This window comes from Aquarana catesbeiana, linkage group LG01, assembly GCF_042186555.1.
Source record: "Aquarana catesbeiana isolate 2022-GZ linkage group LG01, ASM4218655v1, whole genome shotgun sequence".
Taxonomy (NCBI): domain Eukaryota; kingdom Metazoa; phylum Chordata; class Amphibia; order Anura; family Ranidae; genus Aquarana; species Aquarana catesbeiana.
In genome coordinates, this window is record NC_133324.1 from 144,027,315 (window position 1) to 144,054,636 (window position 27,322).

Consider the following 27,322-nt stretch of genomic DNA (forward strand, 5'->3'; position numbering starts at 1 on the left):
GCATTTCCTATTTGACGCATTTACTATTTGCATCAGGCTGAGAATTAAAAGCAGCGGCAGTGGCTGGACTATTGCTCAAGCAGTGGATGCGATTTCCTCTGGTAGTACCTCTGCTTTGTGCATCAGGCTAAGGTCAGAAGGGGGGTTGAAACACCCCCAAAAAAGAGCTAAAAGGGTCTCCCTCAAGCTCTGCAAAGCCTACTCATTTCTACACATGGCATCATCCCCTGAGAGAGGGTGGCTGGTTAGCGTAAGCATCGGGGCCATGAAATGTTTGCAACTGTTTTCAACACTGAAGCCCCCGTTTATTTTACTAAAAAGATCTTTTTTCCTCAGCAATGATTTTTAAAAAAAAAAGTTTGGGGACTTTAATTGCATCCCAGTATGGGTCAAAATGTGACAGGTTCTCTTCCATTGCCCAGGACCCTCAAACTGAGGAACTAGGGGCAGGAGAAGACAAATTCTCTCAGGGGACCGTGGTAAGGCTGATGACTCCCCTTCTGAGGTGTCAAATGCGGGAGAATCAGCTGTTTCAATCTTAAGATTGATGGTACAATTTCTTGCTGAATGGTCCACTCCACTGAGTGTTTGGGTTCGCTAAAGCCTCCTCAAGCTGTGCATGCCTTTTCCTGTCCATTCATTGTTGGAAAAGCTTTTTTGTATCTGAGAGGATCACCCAGATAAGCATTATTTTCCCTCCTAAAAAGTTTTCACACTTTATCCTATGGTGGAAGAAATTCACTAAGTAGGGTATACCGGCAATTAACCCTGTTATATCCTCTGTGAATAAGAGTTTGACTTGTCCGGCAGACAATGCTCAAATGCTTAGGGATCCAATGGATAAAAAGTTGGAATTCCTATTAAAAAAAAAACACTTTTTTTCTGGCAGATTGAGTGTCTCAGCCTGCGCTGACAGTAATTGCTTAATTGTTGAGAGACCAGTTTAAACAGGTGTTCAAGGTTATCCTTCTCAGCAGGCCCAGGATATGGCAGCTTTATGTTTGCAATAGTTGCTTTGAGAGATTCTATCCTTCAGGCCTTGCGCCCTTCGCTAAGCACCATGCAGAAGTTCCTGGCTAGTGAAACAGCTATTTGGGGATGTTTTGGATAATACATCCAAAGAAATTCTAGTGGAAAAAGTACCCCTTTTGCCATTTAAGAAAAGGAGTATATGTATTTTCGTTTTTAAAGCTCCTTCTTCTGTGCCAGGGGCATCAGCCTCCAGGCAGTCACGATGGCTTCCGCCGTCAGGTTCAAAAGGTAATCCTCAGGGTTAACCCAGGGACAAAATAGGTCTTGGGGGAGGAAACCTACAAGATACTGAAGCCTCTTTATGAGGAGGCGCACCCGCTTGCTCAATAGGGGGAATTCTTCTACAGTTCTCAAAGATCTGGCAGGAAGAGTGTCAAGACGAATGGGGGACTTCCTCAATAGCTCCAAGGTACAAACTGGAGTTCCAAGAGTTCCCGTCTCCTCGTTTTCTCAGATCAAACGTTCCTAAGGATCCAGAGAAAAAGAAGTCTTTCTCTCAAGCATTGGACCATCTTTTGGCAAAAAGTGATCATGGTGGCCCCCATGTAAGTGCAGAGGTTGGGGTTTGGTTAAATCCAAATGGACATTCTGGATCTCAAAAATCTAAATTCAGTTCCTGAATATAACTACTCTTTTTTCACATGGAGTCAATCCAATCAGTTATCTCCATCCTACAAGGAGGAGAATTTCTGGCGTCAATTGACGTCAAAGATGCATACCTCCATATGCCTATTTCCTCGCTCATTAGTAATATCTACTTTTCAAGGTGGAAAATCTTCATTTTCAGTGTGTAGCTCTGCTTTCCGGTCTAGCTACTGCACCGTGAGTGGTTACAAAGGTTCTGGCCCCTCTTCTAGCCAGATTCAGGGCCCAAGGTATAACGATTATGGTTTACCTGGACAATCTGTTCTTGATAGTCCAGTCAGTAGCCCGCTTAGACCAAAGTATGGTCACCACATTCAACTACCTGGAATATCTAGGTCGGTTTCTCAGCCTAGGAGAAATCTTCTTTAAAACCATGAAAAGGGCTAAGATACTTGGGTCTGATCATAGGTACACCCAGAAAAGGGTATTCTTGCCCCAGGCAAAGATCGGCGCCATAAAGGAACAGATTTAGGTGGTCAAAGCAAGATGAATTCTTCTATTCAACTTTGCATGAGGTTGTTGTGAAAGATGGTGGCTTCATTCGAGGCCATTCCCTATGCTCAGTTTCATTTGAGACTGCTGCAAAACATTATCCTATTGGCTTGGAACAAAGGGTTCAAGCTCTAGATTCCCAATGTGTCTGACTCCAAAGCCTACGGCCACATCACCCTGAAAGCGCCCAATCTCGTCTGATCTTAGAGGCTAAGCAGGGTCAGGCCTGGTTAGCACCCGGATGGACCACCTGGAAATACCAGGTACTGTAGGCTGGGTTCGCCGGAGCCTTCGTTTATGGTTAATATTCAAAAATCTGCAAAGGGGAAAATCCTTCCTTCAGTTACCTCGGAAGTGGCCCAGATCAGAAATGACCTTGCCCATTATCATTCTGGAAATTCAGGCAGAGCACTTGGTTCTGAGGGCCTGAATGTTCAGTTTACGGTATTGTCCTGCCAGGATTCAATCCGACTATGCTACAGCAATGGCCTATATTAATCACCAAGGGGGCACAAGAAGTTGTACAGTCCAGAGAAAGGTGAATCATATCCTATCTTGGGCAGAAAACAATGTATTTTGCCTATCGGCGGTCTTCATTCTAGGAATAGAAAATTTGCAGACGGACTACTTGAGTCGCCAGCAGTTGTTCCCGGGAAATGGTTCCTTCACCCCGATATCTTCCTGTCAATATGTCAAAGATGCGGGATCCCAGATGTAGATCTGTTTACGTCCAGGTTCAACAAAGAAATCAACAACTTTGTGTCAAAACCAAAGGATCCGCTAGCATGCGGAACAGATGCCTTGCTATTCCCGTGGAATCAGTTCTCGCTGATTTATGCATTCCCTCCTATTCTGCCTGCATCCTACGACTTCTTCACAGGATCAAGCAGGAAGGGAAGTCGCTGATTCTTGTGGCCTCCAGCGGGGGCCAGGAAATCTTGGTATGCAGTGATCATAAAGATGACAATAGGGGACTTAAGGACCCTACCGCCACGTCCAGACCTTCTTTTGCAAGGTCCGGTATTCCATCCTACTTTACAAACGCTAAATTTAACGGTTTGGCTATTGAGACCCACACTCTGAAGAAACGTGGGCTGTCAAGTTCAGTGGTTTCTATCTTGGATAATGCAAGGGAGCCGGCCTCCATAATTATATATTGTGGATTCTGGGAAGCATATGTCTCCTGGTGTGAAACCAGGGGTTGCATCCCAGGAAATAGGTCAAAGGTAGAATCCTTGACTTTCTGCAGATGTGGTGAGAAATAAAGCTGGCCTTGAGTGCTTTCTAAGGACAGGTCTCGGCCTTATCTGTATTATTTCTACGACCACTTGCTTCGCTTTCTTTGGTTGGTAACTTTATTCAGGGGGTAACACGTCTTAATCCCCAGTTAGGTCACCCCTGAACCCTTGGGACTTGAATTTAGTTTTTTGGCGGCATTACAAAACAGCCTTTTTTTGGACCGATACAACATATTCCCTTGGTCCTTTTTTGACAAGGAAACTATTTTTTCTGGTAACCATATCTGCTGCAAGAAGGGTATCGGAATTGGCTGCTTTTTCTTGTAATTATTGTTCACAAGGATAAGGTAGTATGGCGTCCTCATCCTAACTTTTTACCGAAGGTAGTATCAGGTTTTTATCTAAACCAGGATGTTGTTCTATCTTCATTTTTTCCAGAACCCTGTTCTATGGAAGAAAAATCACTACATTCTCTTGATGTGGTGAGAGCAGTCTACTTAAAGACGACTGCTCAGATTCGGAAAACGGATGTTTTGTTCGTATTGCCTGAAGGTCCTAAAAGAGGACAGGCAGCATGGAAATCTACTATTCTAAATGGATTCGACAAGTAATTGTTCTAGCTTATGGTTTAAAGAGGTAGTTTCTACCCTCTCAAATAAAAACGCACTCCTCTAGGGCTGTTAGTGCTTCGTGGACAGTGCATCACCAAGCCTCCATGGCTCAAATCCACAAGGCTGCAACTTGGTCTTCAATCCATACATTTACCAGATTCTATCTGATTCTATCTTTGTGCGCAGTGTACTGCAGGCAGCAGTATAAGTCCTCTGATCTCATGGTGCCCTACTTTTGTTGTGTCTCCCTCCCCTCAGTTGGCATTGCTTTGGGACATCCCACATAGTAATTACTATGGCTCTGTGTCCCGTGATGTAGGATTAAAGAAAATAGGATTTTTATAACCGCTTGCCTGTAAAATCCTTTTTCTTTTGAAGTACATCACGGGACAAAGAGGTCTCTCCCCTCTTTCTAGTATACACGTGTATTGCTTTGCTAAAAAACTGAGATGCTCCCGGTATGGGAGGGGTTATATAGGGAGGTAACTTCCTGTTTAGGGTGTGCCAGTGTCCAGCACCTGAAGGTGGACTATAACCCACATAGTAATTACTATGGCTCTGTGTCCCGTGATGTACTTCAAAAGAAAAGGATTTTGATGCCTGTATAATAATAAAAGGAATTTACTTAGCTTGGTTAAAGATTTATTACAGATGTTAAAGTTGATACATGCAGCATCATTCAAGTCCAGGGGAGCCCATAATTTCATTATAAATTACCAGATGTGACAGTCCTCTTTTCCTATGCACTCTGTTGAAGCCCTAGGTGAACTCAACTAGTCTTCATCTTCCACCTATATACTGTATATACATTTCATATTGAGGGGCCTCATGTTTCTGAAATACATTGGGTATAGAAAAAAATCACCCCTCTTTAAAATAATCACATTTTGTTGCTTTGCAGCCTGAAATGAAGACAGACACAGTTTTTATTTTATCCAGCCGTTTTTACTCAGTGCAACTTATACCATCCAAAAAAAAATAATTTCAAAAACAGAAATATTGAGTTGGAAAAAGGATCACCCCCTTGTGTCACACACTTTAAGTTAAAAAACAGCAAGAAGCGCCAATCTAAGTGCAGTATCATGAAACTTTAATGAGATAATTATAAACGGACAAACAGCCAAATGGCTACTCACAAAGATGAAATAGGTTAAGGCAAGGACAAGTAATGGGTCCAGGGACGTCCTCCTCAGATGTGGGCAAAGTGCATGGTGCAGGTTCTCCTGGAAGCGCTGTCCACGTTAGGATGTGCAAGTAGTCACCGGGGTCATCGCTGGGTGCTGGGCTGCAAAACGATGGAGGTGTCCGCAAAGACAACCAGCGTCTAAGTGGACATGGAGAGCCAGAGCCGTCGCAGTAGACAGGAACCGGAAGACAAGCGTGGAACGCAAGGCACTTAGTCCAGGAACCAACAAAGCGGAAGTGACGTATGGACGTGTTGGATGACGCGTTTCAATGCTTCCGCATTTTCTTCAGATCCGATAGGCTAATACAACAGGTGTCCTTTTATGGGAGCTATGGAGTCAGTAACTAGGCAACAGCTAAAAACAAAACACGATATACTAAATACAATAACAATGAGATGAAGAAAATGAGTTCAAAAACACCAGAAAAATGTGAAAGTGAGATATAAAAAAAGGGTAGAAAGAAAAGAAAAGAAAAAGAAAAACGGAAAAGGATGAATAAATAAAATAAAATAAGGAAAATTCAAAAATAAATAAAATTCAAAAAAATATATTAAAAATATACAAAAATATATAAAAAATATATGAAATAAAATATAAAGTAAAAATAATAAATAATGAATAATATAAGAAAATTATAAAAAATTGTTGTTGGAAGAAATAAAGAAAAACCTTGGTAATGAAAAAGAGAGAAGAAAAAAATATATACATATAGAAACATATATATATATATATATATATATATATATAAAAAATTATTATAATAGAAATAATAAAATAATAATAATAAGTGGAAAAAGAAGAAAGAGAAAAAATGGGAAAAAGATCTGAGCGAGAAATATATATAAAAAAAGTGAAACCTAAAAGGGGAGCAGTTGATTAAAAACTGTATATGGGCTATAATAGTCACACATGTGTAAATGTAGGAAACATACATATTGACTACACCTAAAAAAAGGGGACATCTACATACAAATGGAGGAATATAGTAACCTTAAAAAATAAGAAATTATGAAAACCTAAAAACCTGTCGATGAACTTGTGTGTTTGTATGTATACACCCCCATGTACACACACAACACACATGATGGAAATATTATTGTTAATGAATTCAGAACAGAGTAGGAGAAAAATACCCAAAGGTAGCAGAAACTGAATATGGCTATAGACTGGAAGGGTATGGCCAAAGTGAGAGGAAAGTAATAATAGTAGGTAGCAGTAAGGAAGGGAATGACATGAAATGAAGTAATGATAAATGAGAAAATGATGATAAGAGGGGAAATAGGAACTTGCATATGTCCTAAAACTAGGTCATACTGAACTAAATGACTGTATTGATCTCTATATCTTCGTTGAGACCATTAGGTGCCAAACTGTTTAAAGTAAAGATCCAGAAAGTTTCTTGCCTGCAGAGGCGCTGGAATCTTTCTGCAGGAGTGAATTGATCTGGTATATTCACTCCTGCAGAAAGATTCCAGCGCCTCTGCAGGCAAGAATCTTTCTGGATCTTTACTTTATCTTTATCTTTATCATTACTTCATTTCATGTCATTCCCTTCCTTACTGCTACCTACTATTATTACTTTCCTCTCACTTTGGCCATACCCTTCCAGTCTATAGCCATATTCAGTTTCTGCTACCTTTTGGTATTTTTCTCCTACTCTGTTCTGAATTCATTAACAATAATATTTCCATCATGTGTGTTGTGTGTGTACATGGGGGTGTATACATACAAACACACAAGTTCATCGACAGGTTTTTAGGTTTTCATAATTTCTTATTTTTTAAGGTTACTATATTCCTCCATTTGTATGTAGATGTCCCCTTTTTTTAGGTGTAGTCAATATGTATGTTTCCTACATTTACACATGTGTGACTATTATAGCCCATATACAGTTTTTAATCAACTGCTCCCCTTTTAGGTTTCACTTTTTTTATATATATATTTTTTTATATATATTTCTCGCTCAGATCTTTTTCCCATTTTTTCTCTTTCTTCTTTTTCCACTTATTATTATTATTTTATTATTTCTATTATAATAATTTTTATATATATATATATATATATATATATATATATATATATATATATATATATATATATATATATATATATATATATATATATATATATATATATAATTTTTTTTTTTTCTTCTCTCTTTTTTATTACCAAGGTTTTTCTTTATTTCTTCCAACAACAATTTTTTATAGTTTTCTTATATTATTCATTATTTATTATTTTTACTTTATATTTTATTTCATATATTTTTTATATATTTTTGTATATTTTTAATATATTTTTTTGAATTTTATTTATTTTTGAATTTTCCTTATTTTATTTTATTTATTCATCCTTTTCCGTTTTTCTTTTTCTTTTTCTTTTCTTTTCTTTCTACCCTTTTTTTATATCTCACTTTCACATTTTTCTGGTGTTTTTGAACTCATTTTCTTCATCTCATTGTTATTGTATTTAGTATATCGTGTTTTGTTTTTAGCTGTTGCCTAGTTACTGACTCCATAGCTCCCATAAAAGGACACCTGTTGTATTAGCCTATCGGATCTGAAGAAAATGCGGAAGCATTGAAACGCGTCATCCAACACGTCCATACGTCACTTCTGCTTTGTTGGTTCCTGGACTAAGTGCCTTGCGTTCCACGCTTGTCTTCCGGTTCCTGTCTACTGCGACGGCTCTGGCTCTCCATGTCCACTTAGACGCTGGTTGTCTTTGCGGACACCTCCATCGTTTTGCAGCCCAGCACCCAGCGATGACCCCGGTGACTACTTGCACATCCTAACGTGGACAGCGCTTCCAGGAGAACCTGCACCATGCACTTTGCCCACATCTGAGGAGGACGTCCCTGGACCCATTACTTATCCTTGCCTTAACCTATTTCATCTTTGTGAGTAGCCATTTGGCTGTTTGTCCGTTTATAATTATCTCATTAAAGTTTCATGATACTGCACTTAGATTGGCGCTTCTTGCTGTTTTTTACATTGTTTTTTCAGAGTTGCCTGCTTCCACTCTCAAGTGAGCTGCCGCTGGTGCTTTTTATCAGATCTTTAATTTCAGTGACTTTTTTTATATATATATATATATATATATATACATACAATTTTTCTATATATATATATAATTTTATTGACTATCACACCCTGGATGTTTTTTCACATTTACTTTGGACTCTTTATATGCATGTTTGTATGTTCTAGCGCCATTTATCCTTTTTTGTACACACTTTAAGTTGTCACCTGAACAGGAATAGAGGGGAAATCATCCAATGGGTCCAATGGGGACACTTGATCTAGCCTCTTCCACCCCGGAAGGTTTTAACCCCTTAATGACCAGGCAATTTTTGCGATACGGCACTGCATTACTTTGTGCAACACTGTACCCAAATAATTGATGTCCTTCCACCTCTGCGTTGTCTTTTTTTTTTTTTTTTTTTTTGCGCCATAAACAAAAAAATAATTGTGGAAAAAAACTATATTTTTTACTTTCTGCTATAAAACATATCCAATAAAAAAATGTAAAAAATTGAATTTCTTCATCAATTTAGGTCAATATGTATTCTGATACATATTTTTGGTAAAAAAAAAAAAAAAAATAAGCGTATATTGGTTGGTTTGTGCAAAATTTATAGCATCTACAAATTAGGGGATATATTTATGGCATTTTTATTTATTTATTTATTTTACTTGTAATGGCGGTGATCAATGACATTGCGGCGGACAGATCGGACACCTAGCTGACACTTTTGACACTTTTTTGGGAACTAGTGACATTATTACAGTGATTAGTGCAAAAAATGTGCACTAATCAATGTATAAATGACACTGGCAGGGAAGTGGTTAAAATCAGGGGTGATCAGATGGTTAAGCGTGCGACCCCTATATATCCATTCTATTTTTTCCTTCATCTTGTGATGAAGTAAAAAAAGGGCCCATGTATCCACCATTACCATGGCGGTCAGATGTAAACAGATGTGCATAAGCATATATCCACCCATATAAATTCAGGTCCTTCAAAAGTGGATCTGCATGCAAACTTATACAGTTCAGTTCAATGAACCTAAACGGACTGGGATGTAAATTGAAGTAAATGAATGCACATTCTCTTGCAGTCCATTTTTGTACCATCAAATCACTGGTCTACAATGGACTGACAGAACGCCCATGTGAAAGGGGCCTAATACAGGATCCCTCTGTACTCCGTCTTGCATACTAATCAAGGGGACCTGTTAAATCTGGTTCTGCTTTGTTTAAATGTAATAATTAAGCTCACATTGTACTGAATTGTTGACCATATTTTGAAATACTGTATAACATTGCTTCAGGAACATACAAGTGTTTGATCTCATGACTCACCATTCAATAAGCAAAGGCTTGTGAAAAGTCTTATTACATATAATACACATTAGTCCTCTCTCTGTGACAGCTATGGTTTTACAATTGTGTAAAACATTCCACATAAAATTTATTTTGCAAAAGAACATCGTCTAATTTTGATGTCTTCTTTCAGGGTACATTGTGAAAACACAGCTCTGAAAGAGAGCCTGGAGTTGCGGACCAATGAAATAAAAGCTCTAAAAGCTGAAAATACAAGTAAGACTCTTGGCTTTGCATTAGACAAAACAAATGTTTTATGGTTGTGCTCCTTTTTACTAGGTGCTTGGTTTGCCTGATCAGTAATGGAAGTTTCAAATTATTTTGGGATAAGTCACCTAATGCACTTTAAAATTACATTACCACAATAATACACCTTCGTTATTCTTTATATTTTCTTGTTCATTGTGTCCTTTTGATGAAAATGCAATCACTAAAGAGTATACTTGCTTAAAGCCTATCTCCATGTTTAAAGTCCCATTAAAGGCTTCATTCACACAGGTAAGTTTGGGTACATGCACCCAAACATATGTAACTGAGGCTACATACATTTCATACAGAGGGCCCAGCAAGAACACCTGTTATTGCAGTAAATTTGTTTGGGCTAGCTTGGCCGAATCAAACTATTTAAAGGACATTACTTAAGGACCGGAAGAATTTCCCCCTTAATGACCAGGTCATTTTTTGCTATACGGCACTGCGGCGCTTTAACTGACAATTGCGCGGACATGCAACGCTGTACCCAAACAAAATTGACATCCTTTTTTTCCCACAAATAGAGCTTTCTTTTGGGGGTATTTGATCACCTCTGCGTTTTTTTGGGGTTTTTTTGCGCTATAAACAAAAAAGAGCGACAATTTTGAAAAAAAAAAAAGCAAAATTTCTTCTTCAGTTTAGGCCGATTCTTTTACTTATTTCAGGTAAAGAAAATCACAATAAGCGTATATTGATAGGTTTGCGCAAAAGTTATAGTGTCTTCAAAGCAGGGAATAGATTTGTGGCATTTTTTGTCATTTTTGTTTTTTTTTTAGTTTTTTTTAGCGGGACTGCGACATTGCGGCAGACAGATTGGACACTTTTGACACATTTTTGGGACCATTGACATGTATACAGTGCTCAGTGCTATAAAAATGCATTGATTACTGTGTAAATGTCACTGGTAGGGAAGAGGTTAACACTAGGGGGCGATCAAGGGGTTAAATGTGTTCCTTGCTACGTGTTTCTAACTGTATAGGGATGTGACTTACTAGAGGAGGAGCCAGATCGCTGTTCCTACTTAGTAGGAACAGACGATCTGTCTCTCCTCTCCTGACAGAATGGGGATTTGTGTTTATACACACACACAAAAACACACACACACACACATTCCCGTTCTGGCTCTTGTGCCCGCAAACGCACGCGGTCAGCGGACATCAAGGCCGTCGGCCACGTGCATCGTGTCCCCCGCCGTGCAGCAGGCGTGCGCACCTGCTAAAGTTGTTTAAAGGGCCGATGTACAGCTACGTTGATTCGCGGGAACGTGATGACCTGCCGCAGTATGACGGCGGCTGGTCGGCAAGTGGTAATACATGGAGTTTTGACTCTAGGAAGATAAGTCGCAGGGTGTGAAAAGTAAAGCAAAAAAAAAGTTAGTTGTTGACCTTGCCAACAAGGGATATTTTCAGTGCAAGTTATAGAATGAAAGCTGATACCTTAAGGGTATAGGCAGCAGCCCTATGACTCAACTCCACAGTGTTAAAGAACATACAGGGCTCATACTTGTTGCAGATGTACATTTATGACGGTGTTCAGTAATCTAGTGTTCATGGTGGGGGGGGGATAAGGGTCCAAAGCCAGCCAAGACTATCCGAGTGCCTGCTACAGTGTGTTGGGATGGGGCCAGCGGGGGGAGGGTCTGGCGGAGGTTGTGCCTGAGCGCTGAGCGTGTAGAGTGATGTCATGGTGCAAGTGACCTGAGAGGAGTGGCCGGAACTTCATGTGTGGGTCTGTGGGATGGGAGCAAGGCAAGCAGGGAGCAGTGCTGTTTGGAGTAGAGTGGATTGAAGGGACCAACTGGCATGGAGAGGGACTGTCACTGTGACTAAGGAGCAGACATGCTGTGTCGGTGAGGTGTCATCATCATCTGTGCTGCTGCACACTGCTGTCCATGTCACTGTGAGAGTTTCATGTGTGTGCGTGCCTGACCATTCTAATTTCTTGCTCCCCTGAGTCCTGTCCCTGAGCTACTTCCTTACTATATCGAAAATAAAATAAGAGATGTTTTTTGCCAAATATCGACCTTAAATCACATTGCCAATTGCATATTGTACTTGTTTGTAGCCTACATACAGAGATTTGCACTTAAAACTGTAATTTTGTAACTTTTGGAAATGCCAGTAAAAACGTGACTGTGCCAGTAAATATTGGGTGTCGTGTCAGTAAATTTCAATCTGGTCGGTTGGAAACACTGGACAGATAGAGCACCTTGTTGTTCTGAGCTCATTCTGGTAGCTGTATATTTAAACTGATCCCAAAAATGACATCTGAATTTGACGGAGTGTATCATTTTGGCGGCTAGCGTAGAAAAGATCTCTCTCCTGATGGCTGATCTATGGTCCACCATTGATTCTGTGGCACTCTCTTTGTGATGGATGAACATTTTGTGTCGCTGAACAGTTCTTTTAGTTGGCTAATAGACGTTGACCTTGCATTGCAATTTGTTAGTGTATTTCAGGGCTGGCCTACTCTAAAAGCCTCCTCCTTGCCTATAGTGCAGCATCTTCTGGTGACTAGTAACCATAGGCATGGACCTAATAAGCATTATATAACCGTGAATTGCAGTTTTCACTTCTAGACATGTAGCCCATGCTGTACTTACCAGCCAGCCCGGGTCTGACCTTGTTAATGTATTTTCCATATCTTTGTCTTTTATTGCATTTACACCTGTTGTCTCCCTTCTCCAGTTATAAGTCAGCAGTGTCAGGAGCTGCTTTCAATGCTCGATGTGAAAGAGCAGAAAATGTTCCAGGACAATGTGTCTCTTGATAAAAGTGGTCTAGCAGAGGTCACTGCACTTGAAGTAAGTCTTCTGTTATACATATATTTTTTTAACTAACTTGTCTGTCTTAGTCATGATCACAGCATTGACACAACTTTCCCATACATATGTGAATCATTTATTTTTGGAAACAGAAGGACATTTTATCAAAGTAGGTACAGAGTGAATCGGGCTGATTTTCAGTAATGTTAAAGTGGAATTTCAGCCAAGACATTTTTTAGTTTTTGATAGAATAATGAAGGGTTAGAAATGCTTGTCAGATTTTTATTTAGTTTTTAGCTCCTATTAGGGAGATTTCCCCACACTTCCTGTCAGGAAAGACAACAGGAAGTGAGATAGAAGCTCTCAAAATGAGGGGAAATCCCAGCTTGGCAGTTTTCACCAGAACAGGTGTCTACATTGGGAGATTTCACCTTCGGCTTAATGTACACGGGACGTTTTAAAACCTCTCCAGAACAATTTACCTCGACAGATAGTAAACGACATTTAAAAACATCAGATTTGTCAGGTTTACATGCTGCGTTTTGAAGCATTTTTTAATTTTTGACTATTTGCAAAAAAAAAAAAACAAAAAAAAAAAATGCCTGTAAACGAATTACGGTTAAATGCGAGTTACCAAGTTTACAAGCTTTTACGGGCATTTGGCATTTCAAATGCCTCTGAACATTCATCCCGAATGCACTTTTTTGCTTACCAAAAAATGCTTCTAAACTCAACTGCCTAGAAACTACTATAAACAACCCTGTGTACATGTACTGATAACATAACATAGAGGAGAGTTCAGGAAATAACAACTCTTTCTTGACCCATGAGTGGAAAAGTATCGCCTGGAATTCCGCTTCAACTGTACCTTTTTTTTTTTCCAATGAACGTGTACCTTTTTTTTTTTTTTTTCTGCCCACTTAAAGGCTCTGAAACTGTATGCATGTTTTAATATTTGCCACATGTATCATGTGTTCAGCAATGATTTTTCACTTATCTAATATGTAGTCTGCAAAGCAAGGGGTCATTCACATCAAAAGCTGCTACATGAGTGAACCTGTCTCAGCCTTTCATTCAAAGTGTATATAAACCCAAGATCAAAAACGTAATACTGTCTATTGAAGCTTACCCATCCTTAAAGAAGGTTGACTGCATTTTTTTTTTTAAGTCTTTTTCTCTTTCATTTCACCTCGTAATTCCTGCTAGTAACACACTTCATGTTCTAGAATGACAATGCTCACATACTGTATCAGATCTATGGATGAGCATTGTTAGCCTAGGACAGAAAGCGTTAATTACAGAGCTCCTTCCCTCTTCTCATCTCCATGTAGCGGTACCCCTGTAGGGGCTGCTAAGTGATGTGGCCCACCTGTCACCCTGTCCAGCCCGGCATTCATCTCTCAGACACTCAAGACAGAAAACAGTCCATGCGCTTGTTTTTATGTTTTATTGAGGGGATTAAACTTGGATAGGGTATAGGAAGTATGGGATGCCCAGTGAATTTAGAAGAAATAATTGGGACAACTTCTATACACTCTCTGGTATATACAGGTCTCTCTTCCTCCAGCACAACTCTTACTGCAGACTATTACTCCTCAGCTCCTCCAGCACAACTCTTACTTGAGCTTCCAAGCACAGCTAGCACTCCATGATTAGGCCTGACACTGGCTCAGCCAGGTCTTAGCAACTGCCTTTTGCGGGCAGGGACTGCGTGCCCCTTTAGTGTAGCAACAAAAAGTTCTTGGTGCTATCTGCCCTACCTTCAATTACTAAGTCCAGTAACCCATCTTCAGGCCCTGCCAGCCCTCCTGGCTGCAGCTGCCCCTCTCCACTGCCCATGACACCACAGTCCATACTGCTGGCTCTGCACCCATCCCAGACTGCATGCTCCCAGTCCTCTTCTGGCTGTGACCAGTTGTTCCTCTGTCTGGAGACTTGCCCTGCAATGCTCTCTCCTGCTGTCCTCTCTTGCTTATCCTGTGCCTCCTGTCCAGAACCTTCACGCTTTCTTAAAGGGCTCTGTTCACATCCGAGCCCCAGGCACAAGGTCACCCCCCCCCCCCCACCAGACTGGGGAGCTCCCTCAAAGGCCCCAACAGCCTAGCATTCCATTTCCAAGCTCTGAACAACTCCAACTCCTCCCCAGCTGGGCTGACCCTGAGTATTTAAGGAGGCCTGCCCCCTTCCAATCCAGGTTGGGGACAAAACAAACAATGTCAGCGATCAGTGGGTAACATCAGGTGGACATAGCACTGGCAGGAACTGTGAATGGCAGGCAAAATAAAATATTCCTTATGAGTAATGTTGATGGATCAGGACAAGTTTAACCACTTGCCAACCGCTGGCCGTCATATGACGTCCTGGGCTTGGGTGGGGGTATATCTGAATGATGCCTGCAGCTACAGACATCATTCAGATATCAGCTTTTTCAGCCGGCGATTCCCTACACCATAAGAACAATCATAGTGGCTGGTCGCCGGAGTCTCTATGATCATCAGAGGCCGGGCGCGATGTTATGACATCACACCCGGCCTCTGCATTCAAACAAATGGCGCCGCCTCGGCTGGGAAGCCCGAATCATTTTTTTTTTTTCATTTCAGGCTTCCCAGCCTAGAGGTGAGATGTTGGGTCTTATTGACCCCATATCTCACTGTAAAGAGGTCCGATCATGCCATATTCCTATTACAAGGGATGTTTACATTCCTTGTAATCAAATTTTTTTTTTTTTGTGTGTCAAACTAAAGTAAAATTAACAATTAAAAAAAAAAATTTTTTTTAAAGTGCCCCTGTCCCCATGTGCTCGCACGCACAAGCGAACGCATATGTAAGTCCCACCCACATATGAAGACGGTGTTCAAACCACACATGTGAGGTGTCGCCGCGAACGTTAGAGCGAGAGCAATAATTCTAGACGTAGACAATGATTTTTACATGTAGGAGAGAAGTGTCAGAATTGGCCTGGTTGGTAAGTGGTTAATGAATAAACATCATGACATTAAAAAATACAAAATCTGCATACAAGTAATGTATTAAAATGAGTAAGACTAAATCACTGGCGGTTCCCAGAGCAAAGAGGAGCTAACGATGTCCAACGGTGAAACAGTGTAGCTTGGGGGGGCGCCAATAATCCCTCTACACTGGAGGGTCCTGACCCGAACAGTGGACCCGCTGACCGGCGTGGTCTGGATGGCGTGCTGATCGAAGAAGTCTGTAGCAGTGGCTACGGTCAGAGTGCCGACCCACTCTCCACAAGGCAGCTCGCTATGCAAGCTGACAAGCAGATGGATGTGGAGGGGAAAGACGCAGACCATTGGCACTAGTGAGACACTCCCCCTAAATGGATCCACAACGAGCTGGTCGATGTGTCAGGGGTGTGTGGTGGAGCAGGGAGTCGCTACAACCTCGAGCCAGAGACTGGGAAAGCCGGGGAGGGATCGTAGAGATGACATAACACCCTGGTCAGGAGGTGTTGGCAGGAAATCGGAAGTCCTTGGATGTCCTCGGGAAACCAGCATGAAGCGCAGGCAGGAAGGTTGCCATGATGATGCGTTTCGCGCGCATGGGCTTTTTCATGGGAACAGGCAACCCTGTTGTTTAAATACCCGAGAAAGGGGGCAGAGCAGAGGGGTGGAATTGATGCCGTTCACTCCTCGTTGCTCAAGGTGATATTATACATATAATTAAGTAAGCGGTTAAAGAGTCCATAAACTTATTGTAATGCAAATAAATTTCTCATAATTGACTCAACCCACATTAAAAAACAAAAAACCAAATGGCCAAAAATTAATAATAAAATTGAAAATAAAAATAATAATGCACACAAACAACCAAACAATACAAGAGACCGCAGGGACAATGTAGGATATAGATAACCAACTCTGTCGAACATGTAATGAATTGTTTGAGTACATTTTTTCCTTCCTAGTATTTTACATTTCTTGATCAGTTTTATTTACAATGTAGGGGGCAAATTTTGCCCCTTGTATACGGCAACCTTACTATGGGCTACTGGGAGGAGGAATACATTTGGGCCAACAACCCGTTTGCCAGGCACATTGTGTTTTTTGGAAGATACATTGATGACATTTTGTTCATCTGGAGTCCCTGTGCTACCAGCTGTCCCACAAGTAACTTTCAGAAAGGCCAGCACTATGAAAAATATGCTTGCTCCTAGTAAAATACAGAAAGAAAAGATCTCCGTTGGACTTTAGAACTTATTTCGACAATAGAACAGGCATTTTTCAATGTAAAAAAAGAGGATGTCTAACATGCCAATTTATCACCCATGGCAGTAATAAAATCGCCGCTAATAAAGGAAAAACGTACTCAAACAATTCATTACATGTTCAACAGAGTTTGTTACGTACATCCTACGTTGTCCCTGCGGTCTCTTGTATGCGGGACGCACCATACACGACCTGCATGCAAGAATTGGGGATCACCGCAGGTTCATCAAAAAAGGATGTGACCACGGCACTTTTACCGTGTGCATAGCGATGACATAAAGTGCCTACTTTTTGTTATAGAGGCCCATCCCCAAGGGGACCTTGACAGCAATCGAGAGATTCTCTCTCCTATGTAGAAGAGAAGTATTCTGGATCTATATGCTTGATTCCCTCGCTCCGAAAGGGTTAAACGAGGAACTGGAAACATGTTTTATTTAGCCTTTCCAGTATTCAACCCCATCTGTCCACTTTTCCATCATCCATGGAGGGCCAACAAGTGTAAACACTTGTTGTGATATATCGCTCTATGTGTCCATTGTCCACCCTCTGCATACAGGAGTTTATACACCCATATTTGTATACATATATGGCAACTCATTTTAGTTTCTCCCCCCTATAACACTAATAGTCGTGTCAATTACCTATTGAGACCCCAGTTTTTTAATATATTACCATTTTATTTTTTAACATTTATGGTTTATCATGATTGTTCTTTGGTTGTTTTTCTGTGTGTATTTTTTTTAAATTAATTTTATTATAAATTTTTGGCCATTTGTTTTTTTTATTTGGTTTTTGGTTTGAGTCAATTATGAGAAATGTATTTGCATTACAATAAGTTTATGGACTCTTTAACCGCTTCCTTAATTATATGTATAATTTCACCTTGAGCAATGAGGAGTTAACGGCATCAATTCCGCCCCTCTGCTCTGCCCCCTTTTCCCGACCTTTCTCGGGTATTTAAACAATAGGGTTGCCTGTTCCCGTGACTTTGAAAAAGCGCATGCGCATGAAACGCGTCATCATGGCAACCATCCTGCCTGCGCTTCACGCTGGTTTCCCGAGGACTTCCGATTTCCATCCACCACCTCCTGACCAGGGCATTACATTATCTTTACAATCCCTCCCTGGCTTTCCGCGGTCTCTGGCTCGAGATTGCAGCGACTCCCTGCTCCACCACACACCCCTGACACATCGACTGGCTCACTGTGGATCCATCTAGGGAGAGTGTCTCACTAGTGCCAACGGTCCGCCTCTTTCCCCTCCACATCCATCTACTTGTCAGCCTGCATAGCGAGCTGCCTTGTGGAGAGCGGTCTGGCACTCTGACCATAGCTGCTGCTACCGACTTTCTCCATCAGCACGCTATCCAGACCACGTCGGCCAGTGAGTCCAACGTTCGGGTCAGGACCCTCCAGTGTAGAGGGATTATTGGCGCCCCCCCAAGCTACGCTGTTTCACAGTTGGACATAGCTCCCCTTTGCTCCAGGAACTGCCAGTGACACCGTAGGCTCATTTAATCGTACCCATTTTAACCAGTTCCCGACCGGCGCACGCCGATGTACGTCGGCAGAATGGCACGGCTGGGCAAATGGACTTACTGGTACGTCCATTTGAATTCCCCGCCGTGCCATTGCGTGCGCGCTGGCCAGGAGCCCCGTGAGTCGGGTCGCGGGTCTCGCGGACTCGATCGCCGCAGGGATACCCGTGATCGCCTCACGGAGAGGACGAATGGGGAGATGTTTACATCAGCATCTCCCCGTTCTGCCTAGTGACAAGTGTCACTGATCACAGCTCCCTGTCATCGGGAGCAGTGATCAGAGTAATGACACTGCTAGCCCATCCCCCTACAGTTAGTAATCACTCCCCTAGGACATACTTAACCCCTCCCCGCCCCCTAGTGGTTAACCCCTTCACTGCCAGTGTCATTTACACAGTAATCAGTGCATTTTTAATTGCACTGATCGCTGTATAAATGACAATGGTCCCAAAAATGTGTCAGAAATGTCCGACATGTCCGCCATAACGTCGCAGTCACAATAAAAATCGCTGATCGCCGCCATTACTAGTAAAAAAAAAATATTAATAAAAATGCCATAAAACTGTCCCCTATTTAGTAAACGCTATAACGTTTGCGCAAACCAATCAATAAATGCTTATTGCGATTTTTTTTTTTTTACCAAAAATATGTAGAAGAATACGATCGGCCTAAACTGAGGAAAAAAAATGGGTTTTTTATATATTTTTGGGGGATATTTAGTATAACAAAATGTAAAAAATAATGCGTTTTTTTTCAAAATTGTCGCTTATTTTGTTTATAGCGCAAAAAATAAAAATCGCAGAGGCAATCAAATACAACCAAAAGAAAGCTCTAAAAAGGTGTCAATTTTGTTTGGGAGCCACGTCGCAATTGTCAGTTAAAGCGATGCAGTGCCGAATCGCAAAAAACGCTCTGGTCAGGAAGGGGGTAAAATCTTCCAGGGCTGAAGCGGTTAATACATTACATGCATGCGGATTTTTTGTTTTTTTTAATGTCATGATGATTATTCATTAAATTTGTCCTGATCCACCAACATTACGCATAAGGAATATTTTATTCATGGTTCCTGCCAGTGCCACTGAGCGCTGACATTGTTTGTTTTGTCCTGTTGCCATCTATACTCCAGCTTCTTAGAACACCCCAGGCAGCTCCACCTCTCCTCTCCTTCCAGTACTTTCTAGAAAGCTCTAGAAGGAAAAGGGAGGTCTTAGTGATTTTGCCTGTGAGTCACCAGCTGCTATCCTAAGCCACCCCCGGCCCAGATCAAAACAAACAGGCCTGGCTGCCAGCCAGGCCTGCCTAAATTTGCCTACCCCAAAAAAATCCTACTCTAGCACCTACCTACCTAGAGGGTGCTACATCCATAATATGATGGGGAGGTGCCCTGTAGTCAATGTCTAAACTGGGCAGGGAAAGGAAGTTACTAGCTCATTTGATAGATATTAAAGAGATATAACAAAATACATGCAATGGCATTTTGAACAGATCAAAAGAGAGCAAGAAGTTGATTATTAGAGTTGACCAACACTTTTACTCCTTCATTAAAATTTACAGCAGTGAAGAATTATTTTATATAATCTTACTTAAAGGCAGTGCCTGGGGAAAAAAGTATATCCAGTATATCTCTGCTAGACATGCACATCTCCCCATGTTTTGTCTTCTTTAAAATGCTAAAAGTACAGAAAAATACTTAAAGTGGTTGTAAGGTCAGTAGGTTTTTTATCTTGATGCATTCTATGCATTAAGATAAAAAGCCTTCTGTATGCAGCAGCCCCCCCCCCCCCCCTCAGCCCCCCTAAAGCTTACCTGAGGTCTCTCTCTGTCCAGCGATGTCCACGCCACGAGTGTCTCAACCGCCTGAGATTCTCCTTCCTAATTCCTGAGACAGAGCAATGGCACTATTGGCTCCCGTTGCTGTCAATCTAAGTCATCTAGCTAATCAGGTGTAAGAGGGGTGGGACTGTAGTGGGGCTCTGTGTCTGAATGGACTCAGGGAGCTGTGACACAGCTTGGGTGCCACATAGCAAGCTGCTTGCTGTGGGGGCACTGAACAGGAGGGAGGGGCCAGGAGCACAGAAGAGGGACCCGAGAAGAGGAGGATCCAGGATGTTCTGTGCAAAGCCACTACACAGGGCAGGTAAGTATGACATGTTTGTTATTTTTATAGGGAAAAAAAACGAGACTTTACAATCACTTTAAAGCCTAAGTGTAGCTAAAATTAAAAAAGAAAAAAGTACAAGGGACATAACTGACAGTCAGTAGGACGTGTCTCTTGTGCCAGTGTCTCTTCCTTCAGTTTAATTCCTCCTCTGTCCATGCCCCCTCCCACCCCCATTAATACAACTAATGGCCTGTTACAGGCTCTTGTCAAAAGAGCCCGACTATGCCCTCACTTTTCGCCCATCTGCGCCATTTATAGAAGTTGTACTACAGCTTCAATGAATGAAAGAGGATCTATGAATGGAGGAATTGGCGGCATCAATCATCTGCCTGTCTTGCATTCAGAGATCTTCTTTTCATATGTCTGTACTCTGAGGTGATATTTTCATATGCAATAAAAATGTTGTCTTATTTGCTATAGCAGACATGTTAGAGAACACTATCTACTTTGATATTTGTGAAATGAATTGTACATATGTTTTGTATTAATGTAAATTGAACATACCTTGTAGCTTGCTGTGCTTGGTGCTTGTACATGTTCTACTGGAGGAGAACCCTGCTCCTGTGCAAAGATGTCAGCTGCAACACGTAAACAGCTGCTACAGCTCCGACAGGAAGTAAGTCTTGCATTTGGCCTATCGTTGTGTATTATTCTGTAGTTTGTGATTTGTTTAGGATAGACTTTCTTGCCAGCCATGTATTTCTCAAAATGGGTACAATGCCTTCTAAATGCACCTCCATTCATATGTTATGAACTCCATCCAAAAAAAAAAATTGACCAGCCCTTGGAGACATCAGAAGGCATTCTGTTCCTATGGACAGATTTGTTTGTTCATATTTTTGAAACATACATATGCATCTTAGACATAAGTAACTACATTATTACTTTGTGCCTAAGTAAACAACAGAGATCCTGGATGGCCGCACTCCAACAGATCCGCTTTATTTATATGATAAGATCCCAACAGGCAGAATGACATGTAGTGAGGGAACAAGAACAAGGTTGACATGTTTTATGACATTTGCCTTACATTTGCATTGGTTGTCTGAAGATTCTGGATCTTTTAGATTGTAAGCTCTAATGAGAAGGGCTCTCTGATTCCTCCTGTATTGAATTATATTGTAACTCTACTGTCTGCCCTAATGTTGTAAAGAGCTGTGCAAACTGTTGGCACTATATAAGTCCTGTATACAGTAATAATAATAATCTTCAGAGATCTGGTTTGCACCTAATAAACTTTGCTGGTAAATCACAAGCATGTAAATCAGAGGGTCTCTCTGGTTTTCATTCTGAGCCTACCCCTGGCTCATCCATTAGTTGTTTCCATGTCATCTGTTGAGTTTTGTACATATTCCACTTTACCCTCTAATAGATCCTTCTATAGGGAGACTTAAATCCAGCAGGTGATCTTGAGAGTTCAGTTAAAAAGTTGAACGTGGCATGTTCTAGCATTGTTGGTAGTATTACAGGCACAGGCTCTCTCCACTGGGGTCCCATAGGGCTGTTAAAAGAACTCCTGTTATGCTTCTCTTAAAACTCTGTTAATGCCCCTGGTTGCATCTCATGGAGGGTCTTGCAGTGACAACCAGCTAACAGTACCAAATCATGAAAATCAAAAGTGTAGCTGGACAGGTTGAACAGGTCAAGGCAAGCAGCAGATGGAGATGGGGGTCAGATAAGCAAGGGGTTGAGAAAATCCAAAGTGCCAGTCAAAGTCAGGTTCCAGGAAGCAAACGCAGCATACAGGAAGAGACAGACCTGTTGATCTGGCACGGAGTTTGGAATCCTCTATATAGGTGATTAACAAGGGTCAGGTATAGAGGCTACATAAAGGCAACATTGTAGATCCAGGAACAGTTGCAGATGGTGATTGAGAGCTATTCCAGCAAGTTGATCTGTTAGACACTTTAGCCATACGCTATCTGCGACCCAAGTACAGCTGCTTATGGATCGTTACATCTTTTCAGTCATTTCTATGTTGTTAATTATAGCACTAAGACTCCATGCCAGCATATTATATTTGTCAAACATTTGGGTGATGTAAGGTCCTTATAAAATGCATAATACGTTTGCTGTATCTGAACTGAAAACTCTGGTTTTGCAGTATGAAATGGAGAAGAAGAGTAAAGAAGAAGCTTATGTAATGGCTGATGCATTTCGTATTGCGTTTGAGCAACAGTTGAAGCGCAGGAATAATGACAATCTACCTCTGAGTGACATAGAGAAGCTCTTTAAGAAAGGGAGTAAGAGAATAAACACCTGGAGACATCTTAAAGAGAATGGTAATGCCAGACTTGTGCAGGATGCTCAGTTTATTTGATATTCTATGTGTAGCCTTTCTTTCATTGGGATAGATGTAGAATATGTGCATTGTTACCCTTTATGGTTAAAGTGACAGTGCCTCTCTAAACAAAGTGACAGTATCTGCTTATAGCCACCCCCCAAATATGATATACTTATCAATCCACACACCATCGCTGCCTCTCCACTGCAGAAATCTATTCTGGGTAAGCTGCGGTATCGGCATATATGTAGAGGCGCTCTTTGACAGTGTCTCTTTAAAATGTCTCTTTTGTTAAGTATCCTTGTAAAATGGTAACAATATACAAATGTAAATTATAATTAGTATGCGCTTAAGAGAAATTAGTACACTTTTAACCAATTTTCTTAAGTGAGCTGGCAGCCACAACATACTACAAAATTGTGACCCTTTTCACCATAGACCCTAATAGAAAAGCCATTTACTTGCAAGTCTGCTACTAGATGGCTTCTGTGTTGGAGCCTATGGAGAAATGGCTATGTATACTCATCCTTAATGGGTAACTCCACTTTAATAGGAAAAATATTAGCAAATGGCAATAATGGATACAGAAGCTATTGGTATAATGTAATGTTACTAAAAGTTATTCTTCCATTTTAATCTGCAGTGCTATCATTTTCTGTAAAATGCAGTGCAATATGGTAACTTGGAAGCATTTTATACATTGTTGGTGTACAGAACAACTCCAAAAATGTAATTTCCTGTTTGTGTGATTCTCACTGATTTTTCCAGAAATCCGATTTTAGGCATCCTCTGCACTAGAAATTTTGAATTTACATTTTTGATGAGATATTCCCTAAGGGTTATTATTTTCTAAGGCCTTGATCACATGCCCATTTGAGGGCCATGTCTGCCCACACAGAAAGAAAGAAAGAGCTATACCAAACTAGCAAAGGCCACAGCAGGGACTGGGCAGGGAATTGTTTGTTCATTAATGGAGATTGTGTATATATGGGATAGGGAAGTTGAAGGGGGCTACTTGTCCCCAACCTCACTAAAAGTTTATTTATCCTTTAAAAAGCTCTTTCTCAATGATCTGTCACCAAACTTGGAAACCTGGCAGTATAATCTTATCAGAATTCACTGAGGCCTGATATTAAAATACAAATGCTAATATCTTCTGCATGTTTCCAACTACTAATACACTGAGATGGGTAAAAGATGGCTTCAGCACCTTTTCTCCACCTGTAGAGAACTCTTCAGGCACGTTTTACCTTTATGATTAAACCCCGAAAAGGGCAAAAGGCATCTGTGGAGATCTTTACAGGTGGAGAACAGGAGCTGAAGCCATCTTTTACCCATCTTGTTCCATTTATGCAACAGGGAGTTGATGTCTGTGTGCAGACGGCCACCATTTTGTTGAAGTCTACTGGGGGCTGACAAGCCGATTCTGTCGGTCTTGCACTAGTCTTTTCACATGCTGATCCGACTGACAGGGTTTGGAGGGGCATTTGAGTACTATTTTCATTGTTTTGGGCTACATATGGTAATACACTGAACTGTAACAAAATGTACATATGATGAAAGTGTTGTGTAAAGTTCTGATGTTCCTTCACTAATTAAAGACATTACCAAATGCTTGAAGCAGAAGCTACTAAGTACAAGAACACAGAAGGGGTTGTTTTTAAAAATGTTTATGGGTTGAAAACTAGTCCTTTTTTAGTGAGCATTGGGGGTTCTTCCCACTTTATTGGACATTATGATCCAGATTTCAGTTCAATTAGTTTAATTATTTCACATCATTTATGGCTAGCAGAAGAATCCCTTTCCTGGCTGCACAGGCTGCTACACTGATTGATTAAATCATTGAAGATCTTAGTGCCACAATAAGAAATAACAAAGTTGTCTCTGCCTATTACAGATGGAATCCCAAGCAGATCTCCAGGGAATAAAAAAATAAATAAATAAATAAATATTTATATATATCTATATCTATATATATCTATATATATATATATATATATATATATATATATATATATATATATATATATATATATATATATATATCTCAAGGATTTACTGTAAATGACCTGAACAAGTTAACATATTTTAGGTTTACTTGCATTTATCAGCATCTGAAGGATTGTTGTTGTTGCCTGCGGGAAACCCATTTCCCTTTCATTCTCCTCTACCTCACTTGAAGCCTTATATATCAACTTGTTCTTACTCAGAATTGGAGTAATTTCCCATAGCCTTCCTTACAGTGGCACTGGGTGGCTTCTGAATTTTTAACTGTATGTTTTTTTTCTTTTCTTTTCTTTTAGGGCTTGTGCTGGAAAAAGATAAGGACATGAGCTTAGGAAAGAAATTAAAAAGCATGCTGATCTCTTCTATTGACAGTAAAATTTTAGAGGCAGCAGATGACCCACAAGAGGTCCTCACAGTGTTAGTTGACCTGGTGAGTGGGCATTAAAACATATACCATTGTAAATTGATTCTACATCACTCTGTAAAAGACATATCAGTAATACGCTCAATATAAGTACTTGGTTTAGTATAGGTTTGTTTAACAGACCCTATTTTTAGTTTAATACAGTACATCATTTAACAATGTATGTATAGGACTTTTTTCCTGTAAAGTATACACTGATGCAAAGTAAATATCCAGCATGAAAAAGTGTGTTAGGTTCTAGTTTTATCAGAAATCCCCAGTTTATCTTGTGCGGCCTCCTGCAGCTCCCCACATTCTGTTGAGGGAGAGATATACAGGTACAGTGCCTTGAAAAAGTATTCATACACTTTTACATTTTCCACATTTTGTCATGTTACAACCAAAAACGTAAATGTATTTTATTGGGATTTTATGTGATGGGCCAACACAAAGTGGCACATAGTTGTGAAGTCAAAAGAAAATGATAAATGGTTTTCCAAATTTTTTACAAATAAATATGTGAAAAGTGTGGCCTGCATTTGTATTCAGCCCTCTTTACTCTGATACCCCTAACTAAAATCTAGTGGAACCAATTGTCTTCAGAAGTGACCTAATTAGTAAATAGAGTCCACCTGTATGTAATTTAATCTCAGTATAAATACAGCTGTTCTGTGAAGCCCTCAGAGGTTTGTTAGAGAACCTTCATGAACAAATAGCATCATGAAGGCCAAGGAACGCACCAGACAGGTTAGGGATAAAGTTGTGGAGAAGTTTAAAGCAGGGTTTGGTTATAAAAAAATATCCCAAGCTTTGAACATCTCACAGAGCACTGTTCAATCCATTATTCAAAAATGGAAAGAGTATGGCACAAACTGCAAATCTACCAAGACATGGCTGTCCACCTAAACTGACAGGCCGGCAAGGAGAGCATTAATCAGATAAGCAGCCAAGAGGCCCATGGTAACTCTGGAGGAGCTGCAGAGATCCACAGCTCAGGTGGGAGAATCTGTCCACAGGACAACTATTAGTTGTGCACTCCACAAATCTAGCCTTTATGGAAGAGTGGCAAGAAGAAAGCCATAAGAAGTGCCGTTTGCAGTTTGCGAGAAGCCATGTCGGGGACACAGCAAACATGTGGAAGAAGGTGCTCTGGTCAGATGAGACCAAAATGTTACTTTTTAGCCCAAAAGCAAAACGCTATGTGTGGTGGAAAACCAACACTGCACATCACCCAAAACACACCATCCCCACCAAGAAACATGGTGGTGGCAGTGTCATGTTGTGGGGATGCTTTTCTTCAGCAGGGACAGGGAAGCTGGTCAGAGTTGATGGGAAGATGGATGGAGCCAAATACAGGGCAATCTTAGAAGAAAACCTGTTAGAGTCTGCAAAAGATTTGAGACTATGTTGGAGGTTCACCTTCCAGCAGTACAACGACCCTAAACATACAGCCAGAGCTACAATGGAATGGTTTATATCAAAGCATATTCATGTGATAGAATGGCCCAGTCAAAGTCCAGACCTAAATCCAATTTGCGGCAAGATTTGAAAATTGCTGTTCACAGACTCTCACCATGCAATCTGACAGAGCTTGAGCTATTTTGCAAAGAAGAATGGGCAAACATTCCACTCTTTAGATGTGCAAAGCTGAAAGAGACATCCCCAAAAAGACTTGCAGCTGTAATTGCAGAGAAAGGTGGTTCTACAAGGTATTGACTCAGGGAGGCTGAATATAAATGCACGCCACACTTTTCACGTATTTATTTGTAAAAAAATGTGAAAACACTTTATTATTTTCCTTCAACTTCACAATCATGTGTCACTTTGTGTTTGTTTATTACATAAAGTCCCAATAAAATACATTTACGTTTTTTGTAACATGACAAAATGTGTAAAATTTCAATGGGGGTGAATACTTTTTCAAGGCACTGTAGCTACCTTATTGGTGCTCATGTGCACTGTCATCTGCTGTTGTATGAATGCAACTGTCCCATGTGAATGTACAGACTTCAGTCTGTCAGTGTAAAACAGTGCAAGGAACAGTTAGGCACACATTTCCAGATATTTGCTGTGTGTGTTTATATTGCACAAACCCACA

The 27,322-nt window shown here is 40.7% G+C and overlaps 1 protein-coding gene and 1 pseudogene across 1 annotated transcript in view; both read left to right on the plus strand.

Moving 5' to 3' along the window:
- CCDC125 (coiled-coil domain containing 125) overlaps positions 1 to 27,322 on the plus strand; it is a 63,203-nt gene that overhangs the window by 33,633 nt on the left and 2,248 nt on the right. Inside the window, exons 7-11 of the mRNA XM_073624428.1 lie at positions 9,724 to 9,806; positions 12,530 to 12,645; positions 21,042 to 21,146; positions 22,635 to 22,812; positions 25,118 to 25,251. Coding sequence (XP_073480529.1) covers positions 9,724 to 9,806; positions 12,530 to 12,645; positions 21,042 to 21,146; positions 22,635 to 22,812; positions 25,118 to 25,251 — 616 coding nt within the window. The remainder of the gene's footprint in view (positions 1 to 9,723; positions 9,807 to 12,529; positions 12,646 to 21,041; positions 21,147 to 22,634; positions 22,813 to 25,117; positions 25,252 to 27,322) is intronic.
- Positions 2,329 to 2,444, plus strand: LOC141125110 (5S ribosomal RNA; annotated as a pseudogene).